General features: G+C 33.5%; 1 protein-coding gene across 4 annotated transcripts in view; it reads right to left on the minus strand.

Moving 5' to 3' along the window:
* cora (erythrocyte membrane protein band 4.1 like coracle) overlaps positions 1–19363 on the minus strand; it is a 90847-nt gene that overhangs the window by 40413 nt on the left and 31071 nt on the right. For 3 of the 4 annotated variants that reach the window (XM_072520585.1, XM_072520584.1, XM_072520582.1), the window contains exons 2-7: positions 18841–18991; positions 15121–15268; positions 10244–10538; positions 8251–8366; positions 4985–5207; positions 2493–2665 (exon numbers count right to left, since the gene is read on the minus strand). In XM_072520585.1, the coding sequence (XP_072376686.1) occupies positions 2493–2665; positions 4985–5207; positions 8251–8366; positions 10244–10538; positions 15121–15268; positions 18841–18978 (1093 nt within the window). In that variant the 5' untranslated portion in view covers positions 18979–18991. The remainder of the gene's footprint in view (positions 1–2492; positions 2666–4984; positions 5208–8250; positions 8367–10243; positions 10539–15120; positions 15269–18840; positions 18992–19363) is intronic. The other variant, XM_072520583.1, reaches the window with a different exon arrangement.

The following is a 19363-nucleotide window of genomic DNA, read 5'->3' on the forward strand; positions in this document are numbered from 1 at the left end:
TTACTCAGTGCCGCCGGCCGACGGGTAGTTTAATGACAACAAATACATTATTCTCCATTCAAATTAGTTTTAACACGAACTAACTGACCGTACGTTCATGAGATTTGACGTCACGAAGGCGATAACGATGAAACTAAGCGCCAATGATGAGTAACACGTTTCACTATTAGATTTCAGTATTTTTTAGCAATTTTCTTTAAAGTTGAAACACGCTTTTCTCGATTATTACTGGACACAGAAAGGTGAAACAAAAATCAACGATTACAGAAAAAAAAACTCTTTCGAGTGATGGGAGTAAAAAGTTTGGTTATAATAGAACGTTAAACAGTATATTCCAATTTTTCAACAGAAGTTTAAAAAAAATAAAAAAAGTAAAACCATCAGTTTAAAGGCAACATAATTTCGAATAACGTGACCAAATTTCGAGACATTTTGTCGGTAAATAACAGAGAAAACACTGTCCCTAGGTTTTGGTGCACCGATAAAACAGCCTTAACAGTACCACGGTATGTGTAAACCCACACACTCTCTTACGTCAGATGGTGTACACAGTAAGGAGAGATGAGAAAATATATTTCAATATGAACTATGTACGTATCCTCGATGTTTTTTCGACGAATCTGGCTTGATGAGAAAAGGAAGCAAATCTTCAATGGTTACTGTTTTGGTTCCAGACATAAAAGAATCATCATGTACTCTAGATTCAGGGAAAATGTCATACAACATTGATGGAGGTCGCTTCAATCATCGAGTTGTGTGGCGACACTCCAAACTACCTTTGGCTACCTTCACACAGATTTGTGAGCGATACATAGATTACATAATTATTCATTACGGAATAGCGACTGTTGTATTTGATGGATATATATGATGGATACCAGCAAGGAAATACAAAAGATGAAGAACACCTACGTAGAGCATGTTCTAGCATTGAAGCAAAAATTGAAGACTCAATCCATGTAAATATAAAACAAAGTGAATGGGTCTTATTTCAATTCTTACAGTACACTTGCAAAGATGTTGCACAGTTTATCAAGCATCAGGTGACGCTGACTTATTAATAGTTTTAACAGCTATTGATGAAACTAAGAAAGACGTTGAATCTTGTGAGAAGAAACTGAAAATAGTGGTACCAAAGAAAGGCAATCAGCAGCAAAAAGTCTTAACCATTGCTGACATTCAGAGAGGCATTGAGAATATGAAGGATGTATTCCTTGCAATACACGCCTTTACAGGATGTGACACGGTATCCGCTATCTACAAGAGAAAAGTACAAGCCTACGACGCTCTTCGTAGAAAACTTCTAGTCTTCATCGATCCCAAAGCTGACCCCAGTGCAGTAGGTGACGCCGGAAAACATTTCCTTCTTGCGATGTTTGGTGCCAGCAACATGGAAGATCTAGATTGTTTTCGGTATCAGTCTTACTTGAAGGCTATTGCAAAGCAGCATATATATTCTTTGCTCAAGGTAGCTGCACTACCCCCACTTCAGGAGCTTCTAGCCAGAATTCGTTCAGAATCTAGCACCAGGTACAGCAGTGGCTGAATGAGAAGAAGAATCCGCTCGAGTGGGGTTGGAAGAAGATTAACAAACACCTGACATTAATTACAACAGTATGTGCTGCAGCTCCCGAAGAATTACTTTCCCTCCGAGTATAGGAAGAGTGGTCTAAATTGCTTAAACATGTGCAGCAATTGCCCAGGCCTAGCATGTGATAATAGGGACACAACTATCATAGAACACGTAGAAGAGGAAGATGCTGTATTTAAAGAGGACTGAAACTGATGAATAAATTTACTTGAAACTCATTGAAGAAATGTTTAGAATATTTAAAATTGTTTTGTTGGAATTTACTATTGGAAAGATATTCATGCGACATTGTCCATAGAAAGTTCAGAATGGGTTTCTCTGTACCACAGGTTTATATGGCTTAGGTCTGTGGAAGCCTCTTTACCCTTAAAAAGTAGCGCTGTGGTGAGATTGACGTTCGTTCAAGGGCTTATCACTAACATACCATCGGCCACTTATCGGCTTATATTTACAAAACACAATCCTGTTAAAAAATTAGTTTCATCACTAATTATAGTATAATTTGCCCAACAAATATGGAAAACTTTTACACCCTCCGTAATTCCGGAACCGTTGATTTTAGAACAATTATGCATATGACCTTTCTTGTTTTAAATTTGACGTAGAACATTTTTGTATCGAACTTTTCTCACGAAAACTATTTATATCGAAACTACTTTACCGACTTCTCCCCCCCCCCCAAACCCGACGCTCGAAATAGTGTAACTTTTAATTGAACTATATGTGGACCGTATACAACCATTTATTGTTGGAGAATAACTTTTACTTTGGATATCAGGGTTTGGGTCTAATTATACCATACAAATGTAAATTTTGTCAGTGAAATAAAATACCTTGAGGTAATATTAGACACGAGGATTTTAACAATTCGCTTATTTTCTCTTCGTTGTATAATACTTACGATCCATGCTGCGAGAAGCCAAGCGTTTTCCAGTTAATGATCGTTCAAATTGTGGAGCTGGACGTTCAATGGGTGTTTTTTTGGTCTCATAATGAGTCCTACCTGAATAACGGAATTTTGATCCCAATTTTGGAAGAAATGATGATTTTTGACTAATTTCGGGTGACATCAATCTAAAAAAAATCATATATTTTAAAATGGTTTTTTTAACATTTTCATTTATAAAGTGATCAAAAAACGTAAATTTGACAAAGTTATTCAAAATTAAAACATTAGCAAAAACCAAGCGAAATTTTTCGTATATTTCTGGTTGTTCACACGCTCCGAAAACGTTTTCTATTGTCAGAAAAGTTTCTCAAAGGCATTTCGAACAAACATCAGTTGTCATTTCCGATATGTTGTGTTTAAGCTTTGAAATTATTATATCTCTTCTCCAACTAAAAAGGCGCACGTCTTTCTTTTACAATTTGTCGGTAATCAATGTATAGGTAGGTCACTGTTTTGGAAAAGTTTTTTGAGTGTGAACTTTCTGAAGTTTGGTGCTGATGGCGTCAAACAAATGGCAAAATGTATATCGGATGGATAGCGAGAAAACAAGCGGAAATCTACTCAGAATCATAACAGACTTCCTTAGTAGACATGCGCCAGTACTGTACAAACTTGTTCAGGGTTTCCAGAATTCTGAAATGGGTATCATGAATGAATGGAAGATGTACAATAAGCCAATTAGTTGAACCAGTTTAGAGCAGAGGGTCTTACAAGAAATAATTTCTTTTCTAGATGTCACGATCTTCAATTACATATACCTACGCCAATAAACACAATAAGATCAACATTAAGAAATGCAAAGCACATCGTCCCATTGAAAAATCCTTGAGTTTACAGTAATACTCCGGAACTTAAACAGATATCTAGGACTAACCAACCCAGTAAGTTCCGTCAGATATGACGAACACTGAACTCTAAGAAATAATCAGCTTTATTAGTTTTATTTACATACAAATATATGTAATACAGAACACAAACTAGACTTGAACACATCGCAGCCACCCCTGTTGCGTTCTGCACATACAATGACTTCAATATAACAATTGGGGTCATCCTGAAGGGGGAGGGAATGATATTCTGTTCAATTTAGAACTCGCTGGTTTCCCCCTTTCGGATTGGGTATGTATATTCAAATAAAGAAAAGAAATGAAACCCAGTGGACTGTATAAAACTCTATTTTAAAAAGAGGTGAAATTAAACATAAATATACATAACCTAATATACAATTATAACTAAAGAAGGATATAAACTTAAATATTAGTTAACATGAAACAACACCAAAAAGATAACCATTTACAAACCAAAACAAAGATGTTGATGAATAGGTTTTAAGAACACATTAACAATAAAGAAATTTAAGATTTCGATTGCTATGGTTGAGTATGATTAGAAATAAAGCATAAACTGATATTAAAAGTTAACGAGTGAAAAATATGCGTACATATAATAATTTACTTAATCCGTGGTAAAATGAATAAACCTTGGTAATAAAGTTACACAAAATGCAATCAAACATAGCATATATGAATTATATTAAACTCAATTCAAAGTATATATTCAAATACAAATATTAATAAACTCAATTCAAAGTATAATCGGTAATGACAAAATACGAAAAAATAAGAATACAGTAAATATTACATAAAACAAAACAAATGCAAAATGTCCAATTGACAACGTTAAATCGCGATCGCGGCACAAATGCGATAAAGTTCCAAACAAATATCAAATAAATATACCAAATGCACGTACTTGATATATGCAGCAATGTAATTTTGGCAACAAATATTATAAGGTGTACTTTACCCCATGAAAAGATAGCATCACAGCTATCGCAAATCGTCTTCAGCGACGCACAAAAACCACACAAAATTGATAATGCAACCTTACTGCATTTTTACGACTTTCTGGGTCAAAGGACCGATGCCAAGTACCTCAGGTACCTTTAACCCAAACGCTCATACACATGTGTGTGGTTTGAGAGATAAAATTCGACTCTGATTGTGTATGAAATGCATCCCCTATGGTGATATTTCGCAGATGGCTGGTCTTGCAAATTAGTTCTTAAAGCCGCTGTGTTTTTCGTACAGGCAAATATCAGTTTAAATATACGGGGAGAATCGAAACTATCAAAAAGTCTGTTAATAAATTACAAATGTTTAGACACAGTTGCGAAACTGCAACAACCCCCACTATCTAACGAGAATAGTAAGATAATCAATAGAAATAAAAGCACAAGAAAGCCTAAATAATAAAGATGACAAGCTTTTTTGCAGCAGTACTTACAGAAGAACATTTTATTGAATCCAATTTAAAATCGTATGTTCTTCGCATTCCAATACTGTATATCATTAAATCATTAATGAAAAGAAACGATTAAAGTTTGATGATCCATAATTTCATTATTATCCAACAAGTAATAAAAATCAAAATCATATAAATACCTGAAGAATGTATGATGCTCCACACATGTCTTCCATAGTTTCTTAGCTGCCCTGTGATTGGCCAATTTGAACCCGATTGTCGATTCGAATTGTTCAAAATCGCCTGGACGAATCTTAATATAGAAATTGTGCCTTTTATAACTAATTTTAATAATTTTTGGCCAAGCAAACCTATTTATCCGAAGTCTATCTCTATACACCAAGAGACCAGAAGCACAAACACCTAGAAAATAATAATTATATAAGTACAATGATTTATTAAAAATTCTACAGCAAAAACAGCAAATGGTTTTGTGGTGTAGACAAAAGTGATTATATTTTAACCCATTAATGCCCAGCGTTGCGTTTTCGCAACAGTTGACATAGCCGACTATGGTGCCATCTTCTGGAAAATGACATGACTTATTCGGGCAAAGTTCAGATTTATTTCACAACAGTTTCCTATGTATGTTTTAATGAGAATTGGTCGCAAAACTTTGTTTGGTTTCTATTAACAGATGGCATATTGAAAGTTGTAGGTTAATTTTGAATTTTGTGGACACGTGTTTTTAGTTAGTAGAGTAAGTTTTTGGTAGCAAAGTATTGTTAAATAATTGAAAAAGATATATCTATCAAGTAAGTGCTATTATTTTATCTGTGCTAGTTAGTACAACGGCCCAATTATCAGTGTTGCGTTTTCGCAACACTGGGCACAAGGCACATTATTAGTACAATCATTTTTGTTCTAAAAGATGGAAATAAGATGTCAAATCAGCTTGGCTCGACCAGTTTCGGTCGTACTAGTAATAATAGTCGCCCTAAAAATTTTTTTTTTTAGTAATCAAGGGCATACAAAATTATATCCATGCTGGAAGAATCGAACCTTATGGAGTCGGCTTCCAGTGCAGATGTTTTCCTAGGACCTCCTGACCGCACTGAATTGACTGATGATGATAGTGGAGATGAAGACTGTCGAGGAACATTCAATAACTTAAACAAAAATATGTTGGATGCGGAATCAGAAGCTGTAATTCATCAAGAAGAAGAAAAAAGGCTCGATGAAGAGAATATAAATCTATATGAAAAAGAGGCAGATCTTTAAAGTGTGACACAAGTTCAGGAAAAAGAAGATTAAGGAGAAGGAAGAGATTGAGATGGAAACAGAAATAGAGACAGAAAATGAAGAAATTCAAGATATTCAAGTGGCATCTACTGAGATTCGTGCAAAAAGTATAACTCTCCTACTAAGGAAATGGATTCAGGGAGATTTACCACATGACAATTCCCTTTATTTCATTATTAACATAAAAACTCAATGGAACACATACACTCCTTTATTTTATTCACGACCACTCACACCTTTACAGACCTTTGATTTTTTTTAATGAAGAGCTTTTAACAAATATTGTAAAGCAGACAGTTCGTTATGCTCTTCAAAAAGGTACTACTTCAGAAGTTGGAGCAGACGAATTAAAAGCCGTTATTACGGATTTTACTAGTTAGTGGGTACAGCACGAATCCAAGAAAACGCATGTACTGGGAAGAATCTGATGACGTTAAAAATGTACTGATTTCAAGTAGCATGCATCGTAACCGATTTGAAACCATAATAAGAAACCATGATAAGATTTCAACATTTTAACGATAACCTAAACATAGATTGTTCGGACAAAAATACAAAATTTCTCTGTACCTTGAAAGTCTCCCCAAATCATTTACTGAATACACTGTATGGGAAACCTAATCTAGCGTGGATGAAGCCATGATACCATAGTTTCGACGTCATGGTATGAGACAACATATAAAAGGCAAGCCCAGACGCTTTGGGTATAAATCGTGGTGTTGGAATCAAAAATCTGGTTACCTCATAGATTTCAATATTTTTCAAGGAGCCAAGAGAAAAGAATTTGGCTTTGGAGGTGGAATAATATTGCAGTTTGCTCAACTTATTCCTAAAATTCAATACGATGCCTCACTGCTTATATGCTGATAATTATTACACATCTATGAAACTAATTGATTTTTTAAACATAGGAACCATACGATCTAAGAGAACAGAAAAGTGTCCATTCAGTGAAACGTTTAAAAAAATCCATACGTGGAATTTACGAAAATTGGTACGAAGAGAAAAATAAGGTGCCTTTATGTAAATGGAATGACAACAGCATAGTTACTTTGGCATCGAATTATCAGATACTCCTTTGCCCAAAGCAAAAAAATCAAAGTAACACAGCCACATCTTATTCGGGAGAAAATACGGGAGGAATTGATCGGATGGATCAAACTGTTGCCTATTACAGAACAAATATAAGATCCAAGAAATGGTATTGGCTTTTATTTATCTGGGATGAGACAAATCACCCCTGAACAGCCCGAAATGGATTTGCTGCAGTTTCGTCGAAATATAGCCAAAACCTTGTTGATGATGTTCGGAACTCCTCCAAGAAGACCTGGTCCATCTCAATCTTCCATAAACAACATTACACAAGATGTTCGATTCGACAACATTGGCCATCTTATGTCTACCCAAGAAAAACGAACCCGATGTGTCCTTTGTCACTCAACAACCAATAAAAAATGTATTAAATGTAAGGTTGCCTTACATGAAAAATGTTTTATTAAATTTCAGAGAAATACGCAATAATTCTTTTATATTATTTTAATGTCAGTTTATTTAAACTCTTTAAAAATATGATTTAACAAAACATTCCAAACAACGTATTTAAATTTTTTTTACATCCTAACTGCCGAGTGTTGCGTTTTCGCAACAGCCAATTATCAAAAAAATTGAAGTTTTTCATTTGTTAAAGATATATTTTTGTTAATTTTGTCACTTTTAGTGCATCAATTTTTCAGAAATTAAAAAAAATAAGCATAAATAGTTCTGGGCATGAAAGTGTTAAGTGATGTTTCAAAACTCCATGAACCTTGGAAATACGCATGCCCGAAAAAAAAAAATTAATTCTAAAAGCATTAACTATTTTAATTCCATACAGAATTCAATATAAAGTATTAAAAACTACTGTTAGACGAAAAACAATAAATACTCCAACTATTTTACTAATGCAAAAAACTAGTTAGACTCTTTCTTGCTATGAAAAAGCACTGTAGACTTTTCATAGCACTCGCTATGAAAATGAAATATTTTCAGTAATGTCGGATATCATAGTTTCGTTCGTAGATTGACGTCATCAAATGACCAAGTTCATGAACTGTTGTTAGACCAATACTAATTTGACCTTTGTAAATAATTTACACTTTTAAAATAAAAAAATAAATAATCTTACCTAACATAATATCAACTCCTTCGGAATCTTTTGCGGGATGTAAATCAACCCCATACATGGCTAATTTTTTAGCGTTCTCTAAATAATGTAATTCAGCTTCTGCAGGTGTTTGTCCCCTAAAATTATAAAAGAAAAATATAGATCATACGGACATGGGTCTATAAAAGAAAATAAATGATACACGAATTACGTTCTTAAATATCGCAAAAAAATAAATAGAAAGAAATAATAGGGGCATTAAATCGTCTTAAAGGCTCTAAAAGTATTTATTATTGAGTTAGTATACTGTAAGGCTCTAGAATTTCTTAGAAACGTAAATGGGAAAGAGTATTTCCGAGAAAAGAAATAAAAATCCAGCTGTTGACTAAGAAGAAGACAATTGAATGGAATTTCTTTAAATTAATATAAACTTTCATAAATCCGAAGCCTAATATTATAAGTATAAATTGGAAATGAGTAAAAAATGGCATGTGTTTAAGGTATCGTTTTGAAATATGATCCATGAAGTGTCATGCGTTATCTGCACCTGTTACAAAGAACAAGTGAGCAGCTGAAATGTCTCAGCCGAAATCAAGAGGGTAGCTGACATATTAAATATGTGTTTGCATAGTGCACCGATTAGTAAAAATAGCTGCACGATAGTTCATGATCTGGAATGATGGAAGATAGTCTTCACTTATGATGGAAGATACGTGGTTCTGTTCTAGCTCCAAATGACTACCACTAGCTTCTGCATTTGAAAAGGCATGTCTCTTGAGAAAAACCAGTTCATAACAACCCGCAACAATAATATCATTAACTTTGATCAAATAAAATTCTGTCTCCGGCTTCTGTACGCAATGTAGCTGTTCTTCAATAATTTTAAAGTGTTTGTTCTTGTGTAGTGTAGTGTGTTGTACAATTATATGTTTATGACATTTTATTCTTGCCGGCAAGGCCGCAATTGACGAAATGCCCCTGAAGATGATCTAGGGATCGAAAGTACTTGGGCAAGATTAAATTAAACTGTGCTCGATATATGCCTTTTATTTGATCAAAGTTCATTTATCCGAGCATTCAACCTTATATTTATTTAATAATATCATTAACGAATTATTAAGGCAATGGTAGATAATCCAATTTAATCTTCATATCAATGTAATTTTATTAATAAATTTTTAACTACAAATGCAGCTGGAAATATTTTATTTGACTTCCAGCTCGGAAATAGCTACAAAAACATACACTTTTAAAAAAATTTAACAAAATACATAGTCCAGTCGTCAGAGAGTTGACCCCTAAATCAATAATCATACGAACAAGCTGAAAGATGCAAAAAAGTTTACCACTTTTTCCCCCGGGCTTCCCCCTAAAACCTCCCTAGCAGGGGGACAAAAACGCAAAAAAATCGATTTTTTCGATTTCAAGTCGATACCAAGAATCTGTACGCCGTAGAAAAAAATGTTTCAAATAAAAAATGTAGCTGAGATAATTTTAAACAAAAATGTTTATAAGCATTTTTTGTGTAGCATGAACCGTTCTCTTAGAAACAACGCTTGAAGCGACCGTCGATTTCGCAAATCAGTTACGCGCGCGAAATCAATGTTCAATAAAATTTATATCAGCTTGGCGGTAAAAATTCGATATCTTTTGATCCAAATGTCCTATCGACAAAAATCAAGATGCGTTTTAAAGGAAAAGAGTGCAGCTTTCGTATGCAAAAAAAATTATTATTTATTTACGTTTATTAGTTTAAGATATTCCTTAGTTCTCTTTTATTAATTTGGTGGGTGTAGTTTTAGATAAAATAGATCTTAATAAATTGGTAATGTTGTTGCAACATGGTATTTGTTTAAATAGTTAAAAGAATGTCATTTCTAAGAAAAATGTGTATTTTAAAAACGTTTTTCGAGCTAAAAGTTATCAAATGAAGAATTTCTACTTGCATTTGTGATTCATTCAGAAAAAATACATTAAACGGTGTTGCTTAAAACGATGAGAAACATTTACTTACTTGTGAGTTCTATGTAACTCCATAACTTTTTGTTCTAAATCCGGAGTCTGATTCGGTGCAAATTTGAATTCGCTCAAGTAATTCTTCCCCATATTTTCTGGATCGTAATCTCCTAGTTCGGATTGGACGAGATATGATCCTAAAAGAGCGTGAGTAACAAAAGAACAAGGCAAACGATTGTTTAAAATGTCGTTTCGAATTTGAAGACACAGGTGGTAGCGAGTAATGTCCTCCTGCAATTGAGCGGGGTCTGGAGGGTAAAATTTCACTTCGAAGCTGAACATCCATGGTTCCGCTAAAAGAGAGAATAATTTTAAGTTATATCAATATGACAGAATTTAATATTAACCCACATATTACTGAAACTATTTTATTTAATCTTATCTTTACTTAAAGGAAATATAAGGAAATGTGTCTTATTTAACGACAAAAAATACTAAAATAATAATTTTTGGCACTAGCTGTCAAAATATGTCATGTTCTTTTAAAAGAACAGCAGTAAGAAAAAGTATATATTAGAAAGTAAAACTTTATTAATACAAAAATAATTACAAAGTATAGAAATCCTTAAAACATTGTTTAGAGTGTGTCTACTGGTATTTTACATTTTTCGCACAAAAATTGAACCTTTTTCTTGCAAACTTCGCTACGAGATTGTTTTTCATGATAAACAATTAAATGGTTCATACCATCATATCTTGAATGTAAGACCGTGTTGGGATTCCGTCTTGTTGGGCCGCGTTTGGTATCTTTTTTGTAGGTTTCCAGAAGGTAAGCTATTTGCCTTCTAAATTCAAGCTGATCAAGGCTTCCTCCGTCTTGTCGGTCCTACTGCCACGTGTTTTGAATAGCCATGTCAATTCCATGTACTATTAGCGGAAAGTACCATTTTTCTCTCTTATAGAGATCCGGTAAAGACTAATGTTTTGGTCACTACGCCACCCATAAAAGAACTGTATTGCTTTATCATATTTGGTTGAGAAACAAAAATGTGTCTCTTCTCCTTATGGGAAAACCGTTTGACTAGGTGATGCGGTTTTACTGAACAAAAGTTGAATGCAATTGTAACGACAATTTTGTCGTGCTAGCGACAAACCACAATTCTTGTGTTTTTATCTAATCTGTAATCGTAAGTTCCCCTTTCCTTTTTTTCATAGCTGTTGGAGCGAAAAGAGGGCATTTTAGTGTTCTATTGTCCCTTATTGTACCTGTACCGAAAAGACCTCTAGTTTTTAACGCATTTAGTAGATGCATGGATGAGAAGTTATCAAAAAAAAGGTGAAATCTCGTTTTTGGCCAGCGTGATTGAAGTACATCTGCATAAGACAAAACAACCGACGAACCAAGACCCAAGTTTTTGTATGATACTGCACTGAGGCCTTGATACGGTGTAAACTATACAATATAACCTAGACAGAGAGTACCCATTATATGGGAAAGAATTAAGAATTTTGATTATATGGGAAAATCTATCTCTCGATAGAGCTCCAGCGACTTTTTCATTTTGACTATCATCACAATTTTCCCAATACATATATCTTTTTGGTAACACCACGTAGCCACTCAAAATAAGCACACCCACAAAACACTTAATTTCATTATCTGTAAGATCACTAGTCAAGTTTTTTTGTGCGGCGCATGTGTTTGTATATGTTGTTATCATATTGAATAGGTTGTCGTCAAAAAATAGCCTGAAGAGCTGTAATGGCGCGCCATTTTGTTTAGGTCCGATTTCTGGTCTCCAGTAAACATCTTAAGGATGCTGGTACAGATCACCTATGAGCCATTGTGCAGATCCTAGTTTTTCGAGAATAATCGAAGGTTTTGTTTCTTCTTTGCGTAGTGTGGCAAAAGTTACATCGTCGTCGTCGGAATCCGACTCTTCTGCACTCCGATCTTGATTGTCGAAAATAATCTCCACGTCATTTCTCAGCTGGCTTCCTGGTAAATGGTCTATCGTTGTGACATCCTCGTCTCCTGAATCGCAATATGTTATATTATCATTTGCATTGTCTGTAGGAAAAATAATTAGACCATCAGGAGGCGTTGGAATCTCATCTGTCTCAAGTTCTGCAATTAACTCATGCAATTTTAACGGTTTTCTAAAAAAAATAACCATTTTGTATTGCTTATTACTACTGTCCTTTTAAAAGAACAAAACAAAAATGGCCGTACACAAGAAAGTAAGAAAAAATTCAAAGCAATATTTCCACTATAATTACATGTAAGTACAGCAATGACTAGCAAATCATGTAAAACGCCCACATTTGATTTGTAATTAAAAAAAACTTACCTCCAATTAGCAATTTCCATGTTTAATTAAAAAAAAAAACAAAACAATGCTATGCCGGTACGTAAACAAACTTTTAAAGCGAGCAACTGGTGAAATATCTTGATCTTAAGTTATCAATTGAAGGGAAATTGCCCTTTAAAACGACAGTAGTAGTATGTGCGTAGTACCACTTCGTGTTTTTTTACACTAGACACAATCCATCTTTTAATCGCTTCCAATGTTTCGTTTGAAACACTTAAAAGTGGTAGAACACCAGCAGTATGTTGTCTTTGTTCCAGTGGCGGCTTTTGGGGGTAGGCAAGATAGGCCGGGCCTACCCAATAATTTTAAGAGATTTAAAATTTAAAAACATATATTCAAAAATTATGTTAATGCATGTAAATAACTTTTAAATGTACTAAATCACTCAATACATTAGCGTCCGTTAAAACAACTATGTTATTATATTACCACAGAGAGCATTGAATCGTATTCAGGCATTTTAAATATCATTAATAGGCCCGATCGGAACTGGCCGACCCAGCTCACATAAGATCCTCGTACAAAAAGCGTTTGAAGTTAAGCAGCTTGCCGGACAACGATTTATATTGTCGTGTTTATGCTTGCTGTTTAGGCACCAGACGATCGGGCCTACGACGACCATCTTTGTCACTTGTAACGTAATTATCGAATTGTAATATAAATTTTCTTTTAAATTATGATAAAAAAATATGTAACATTATTTATAATTGTAACATATTTTTAAACAAACAACACAATTGCAAACAAGTGCACGGTTGCCCAAATAAATTTAAAAAATTTCGTAAAATTCGAAGAAAACAAATCACATTTGCATGATTTCTATACCGCCTGATTGTATGCAACTTATATATGTGAGATTGTTTTATAACTGATAGATAAAAATGAGTTTTTATGACGCTTTACCAGGTTGCAGTAATAGTAATGTTGATAGTGAGTGTTTGGACATTGTTGTTTCACTATTGGAATCGCCATTACTAGAAGAACTGAAATTGATAGAAAAAAAATCATTATGAATGAAAGGCCTACTCCAACATTGCGTATTTACCAAAAAGATAGGAAAAAGGTGCGTACTTTTAATTGCTCTTGGTATGATGTCTACAAATGGTTGTCTGGAAGTATTACGAAAAACAGACTATATTGTTGGCCGTGTTTGTTATTTTCTAATAAGAAATGTGTATGGAATTGTGAAGGATACTTTAATTTAAAAAATATGTCTGCCTCCTTAAAAAACATTCCAGTTGCAAGGAACATTTAAGTAATTTCCTGTCCTTTAAGGGTGTACAGAAGAGGGCGTTTTCTGTTCGCGATTTTCTAGATGAAAAATCAAAAATCGCAAAAATTAGATACATCGCAGAAGTTAAAATAAACAGAGAAATCATTAAAAAAATAGTTAGGGGGAGTCATGAGCCCGTGACCCCTCTCTCTGGATCCATCACTGATTATACATAGCTATATGTAATTTGCTGGCTTGGCCTACCCAAAATTTTACCACACCAGCCGCCACTGCTTTGTTCTTCTTAATATATCATATACAATTTTGAACTTGGCAACTATTCTGCATAATATTTGTTGGAAAACTATTGTATGGGGGTCTTGGAAGCCTCTGGTTCGATCTAATATAATTTATCGTCTTTTTTAGGACATAAAATGATTTTATTAACTTTTTGCTTGAACGTTTCGGCAAATTTGCCATTTTCAATAAGCACTTTATTTTATTTTATAAATATTACATTTTACACACGACCCTGAACCACTCCTATTTTAAGATGCCTGCCAGATGTCATTTGTCAATGTCAGATACAATTTTTTTAATCCATGTTAAACATGAAACAAGTGTAAACACGAAATTTGATTGTAACAGGTAATGTTTATAAAATAAAATAAAGTGCTTATTGAAAATGGCAAATTTGCCGAAACGTTTAAGCAAAAGTTAAATAGTTTTATCTACATCAGACCAACAAACCCAGGAAATAACAAACTATATATATATATATATATATATATATATATATATATATATATATATATATATATATATATATATATATATATATATATATATATATAATCTCGGAAACGGCTTACACGATTTTTATAGATGTTGGTGTGTACGGGTCTTGTGATTCGGCCGACATTACGGTGGTATTTATATTGTTGTCAGATCTGATGTTTTTCTGGAAATCGAATTAACTTTCTTATCTCAAGTGGACCACCCTGTATATTTTTTGCCTTTTGAAGTCTTTGAAGATTTTTATTGTAATGTAATGTTAAAATTAAACATAGTTTAAAGGACAAAACAGAAATCTCACACGCAAAACACAGATGGAAAAATACTTTTCATGCTGAAAATGCAAAAATAAAGAGGAATATTTATTACATTAGCTTTGTAAAGAACGCAAAAAGGTGATTGTCCTAGAAACACATACAGACGAGTATTTAATAATAAACAAAAATGTATAAATATTACTATCTGCACGAGTCACCTTTTGAGTTGTTTACAAGCAAATGTTATTTAACACATGTAAGGAATAAAAATAAAAACAAAAGCAAAACACGGGGTTACCTCTCATAAACTTGCCTATTCTCTTTTCTAGGTCCAACCAATTGCGAGGATCGTGTCTATCGGCATACACAAGTCCAAAATAGTCCTTTTCTATTAAATTTATCGCTTCACAAACTTTGTCCAGAAGATCCTTTCCCTTGGCTCTTTTCTAAAAAAATAAAATTTTCTCTCAGTAATAAAATTAATTACAATACTTTATCCATGTAATATGTTAGAATTAGCAGTAAAGAGTAGCAGTCTTCAATAAGTTTATACCAATGTGTAAACGTTTTTTATTTTGATGTAATTAAAAAGGTCACCAATTGATATTCTGCGAACAGTAGGTAGATGGTTGGTGGAGAGCGAGTCGTGGATTCGAAACTAGCTTTTGGAATTGGTATTTGGTTCAACAAAACAAATTACCAAAGATCAGATAAGATACGATAGATAGATAGATAAGATATGATTACCGCAGACAAGAAGACGAAGAAAGAAAAATGGCGCCATTTAACTTTTTGTAAATAAACGGAGGAAATTAAGAAATCTTAGATCTTTAACAAAAATTTACGTTCTGGAAGCAAAAAATGTAACAGATATGGAAGTTACAATTGCTGATTAAATGATGCCAATACACTCTATAAATAAATAACAAATATGTTTAGTGGAAATAGTCCACACACCTAACCTAACCTAAGACTTACACACCCTGATCTTTCTTTGTGGTCGAACTGTAACCATCAAATTGTTTAAATTTAATATTTAATCAGGGACTTCTTGGTAGTAGAATAAATCCGTCAATTTAAAACAAAAAAAAAATATTTCAACAAATAGTTGAAATGCAAATGGCAAAACAAAGAAACACTTCATTTCAACAAATGGTTTATATACATAAAAATCAAACAGACACACAGACTTTTATAATTCTTCAACATACAATTACATGCAAACTTAAACAGTACCTTAGTTGATCCATAAAGAGATAGTTGCCGTTAATTTAAAATGAAATAAAATAAGAAAGCGAATCTTTACTAGATCAGAACGTAACTTGAGTAAAGGAAAACTCTAAATCTAATAGAAGAGATCCAGAAATCAGAGAAAATATCAAAGAAAAAATAAATGAACGTCTGAACACAGTACAGATTGAAGGGGAATGCAATGAAGAAAACATCAACAAAAACTGGGAAAAAATAAAGGCTGACTTAATAGAACCTTTAAAAAAATATCTACGCAAAACCAAAGAAAAGAAAAAAGATTGTATGACGGACGAAATACTAAACTTGATGAACAAAAGAAGAGTATATAAGGACAAAAATAAATCATTGTACCAGCAAACAAAAAACGAAATACGGCGACAAATTCGAATAGCAAAAGAAATTTGGTTAAAAGAAAAATGTGATGAAATAGAAATGCTACAAAATAAACATGACAGCTTTAATTTACACAGGAAAATAAAAGAATTAACTAGAAGACCAAAATACAAACAAAATATACTAGTTGATGAAAAGGAAGACACAGTAATGGATAATGAAAACAAATTGATGGTATGGGCAAACTATATAGAACAGCTGTTTAACGACAAACGAGACAAAATAGATAACGAATATTTCGTTGAAGAGATTGGACCAGAAATAACTGAACGTGAAGTAGTAAAGTAAAACACACAATTAAAGAAATGAAAACTGGGAAAGCAGTAGGACCACACGAAATACCGACAGAAATATTGCAACTTATCGCCGACTGCAATATACATGTTATTGTCGAATTAATATACAGAACAGGTATATTGAAATCGTAGGCTTCCACGGCCAGAGTCAGAATTATAGTTTATTCGTCTTCCGGGTTTGGACCGTGTCATTTGTGAGTGACCCGAAAGTGGGTTCATCTCGACGTTTGGCTACAATTGTATGTAGCTTCTTCAGGAGAACAAAAAGGAAAAGAAAACAAAAGACAGGAAGATGGGTAGTTAGCAACGGTAACTCAGTTACTCAACGCAACCAGAGGCGAATACTAACTACCAAGATGGGCATTTGGTCACAGTAACTCAACTACTTAACGCAGCCAGAGGTGAAAACCTGTCCTGGCATTTGGTTTTCACCTCTGGCTGCGTTAAGTAGTTGAGTTACTGTGACCAAATGCCCATCTTGGTAGTTAGTATTCGCCTCTGGTTGCGTTGAGTAACTGAGTTACCGTTGCTAACTACCCATCTTCCTGTCTTTTGTTTTCTTTTCCTTTTTGTTCTCCTGAAGAAGCTACATACAATTGTAGCGAAACGTCGAGATGAACCCACTTTTGGGTCACTCACAAATAACACGGTCCAAACCCGGAAGACGAATAAACTATAAGAACAGGTATATTACCTAAAGAATGGCTTCCATCAACATTCGTGACTATACCGAAAAAGAAAAACGCCAGACAATGTTGCGATCACTGTACCATCAGTCTAATGTGCCACATACTAAAAGTATTCCTAAAGATTATTCATCACAGAATATATAAAAAGTTAGAACAAGACATTGGACAAACTCAGTTCGGATTTAGAAATGCTCAAGGAACCAGAGAAGCATTATATGCGGTAAATGTGCTAATACAGATATGTTTAGATGTAAACCAGGACATCTATGTCTGCTTCCTAGATTATAATAAGGCATTCGGTACAGTGAAACATAATCCGTTAATAAAACTACTGAGAACAAAGAACATCGACACACAGGATATAAGAATAATAAATAATCTGTATTATGAACAGGAAGCTTTTATAAGAATAAATAATTTTAAAAGAAAGATATTGGATACATCAATCTACACGTAAATAATAAGACGATAGAACGAGTTCAGAATTATAACTATTTAGAGGCAAACATTAATGAAACAAAGGATTATACCAAAGAAATTATAGTTAGAATAGAAAAGGCTAGAAGTGCATTCAATAATATTAAACAAATATTATGTTGTCGAGACATCAGCCTAAATCTTAGAAAACGAGTACTAAAGTGTTATGTATTTTCTGTTCTTTTGTATGGTGTGGAGACATGGAGTTTAAATAAACAATGTCTCGATAAATTGGAAGCATTTGAAATGTGGACATATCAAAGAATGCTGAGAATCTCCTGGACAGACAGAATAACTAATGAAGAAGTACAGAATTGAAGAAGCAGGGAAAGATTCAAGAAAAGCGCAGCATAAGTAGAAGAAAAATATTCTGGCTGAGAAACCTCAGAGAATGGTTTGGATGCAGCTCAACTGAACTCTTTCGGGCTGTAGTGTCAAAAGTTAGAATAGCAGTGATGATTGCCAATCTTCGTCGCGGAGATGGCACGTAAAGAAGAAGAAGAGGAAGTTCTTAGGTGTATCTAATTGGACGCTTTCGAATTTAGTCCCTGTGGTTCAAAGGAATTTAATTCTTCAATAGTCCTTACTCTAAATGGAAATATGTTACACTTTCACAAGTTAGCAAAAAGTAGTTTAAAAATTGAAAACACATCGATCTCAGTAGCGTATTAGTAATGTGTATATTGAAGGAAAATAAACAATTAAAAAAAAAATTAAAATTAAAAAATGGTATAAGTTAAATAGAGAAACTTAGCAATGTAAAGAAAGTAACGCGAATAGTCAACACATATTAAAAATGTTTTTACCCTCTTGGTCTACATCATCCTATTTTTTTAATTTTTAATTCTATTTTGGTTCCACGGTTTTCAAATACAATTAATTTAATATAACAGTAACAAAGAGTCTACTTACGTCTATAACAATAGGCAAAATCGAACCATCTAGCATAGTAACCTGCGCCGTGGTGCTTCCACTACTACGGATAATAGTGGAAGACTTTTTGGAAGAAAGAGTATCATTATCAACTGCCATTTTCTTATCCTCAGGCATTTTCGCCCCTTAGCTGTAACAAAAAGTAAATAATTTAGTACCGCAGACAAATAAAGTTTCAGCAGTTTTAAAGAGATTTGATATATGATATATGGTAAAATGTAATTTTCATTATAATTAATTATGGTTTAATCCCCCATAAAATAATATCTAACTTAAACATGCTGTAAGAACAGTTTGAGAACTTCTGTTTTTATTGTGCTAAAACATAAGACTAACAAAGTATAAAATACCAGGATATTTTTTGGTGGTATATTTTGGTAAACACCGTTAAGGTTTCTTGTTCGTATTTTTATATAATTTATTTGGGATTGGTTGTAAACATTACTATAATTTATTACAGCAAAAGTATATATTGACGTGTCATGCTAGATAAGGGCGTTTA

Source organism: Diabrotica undecimpunctata, chromosome 1 (genome assembly GCF_040954645.1).
Source record: "Diabrotica undecimpunctata isolate CICGRU chromosome 1, icDiaUnde3, whole genome shotgun sequence".
In the NCBI taxonomy this organism is placed as follows: Eukaryota; Metazoa; Arthropoda; class Insecta; order Coleoptera; family Chrysomelidae; genus Diabrotica; species Diabrotica undecimpunctata.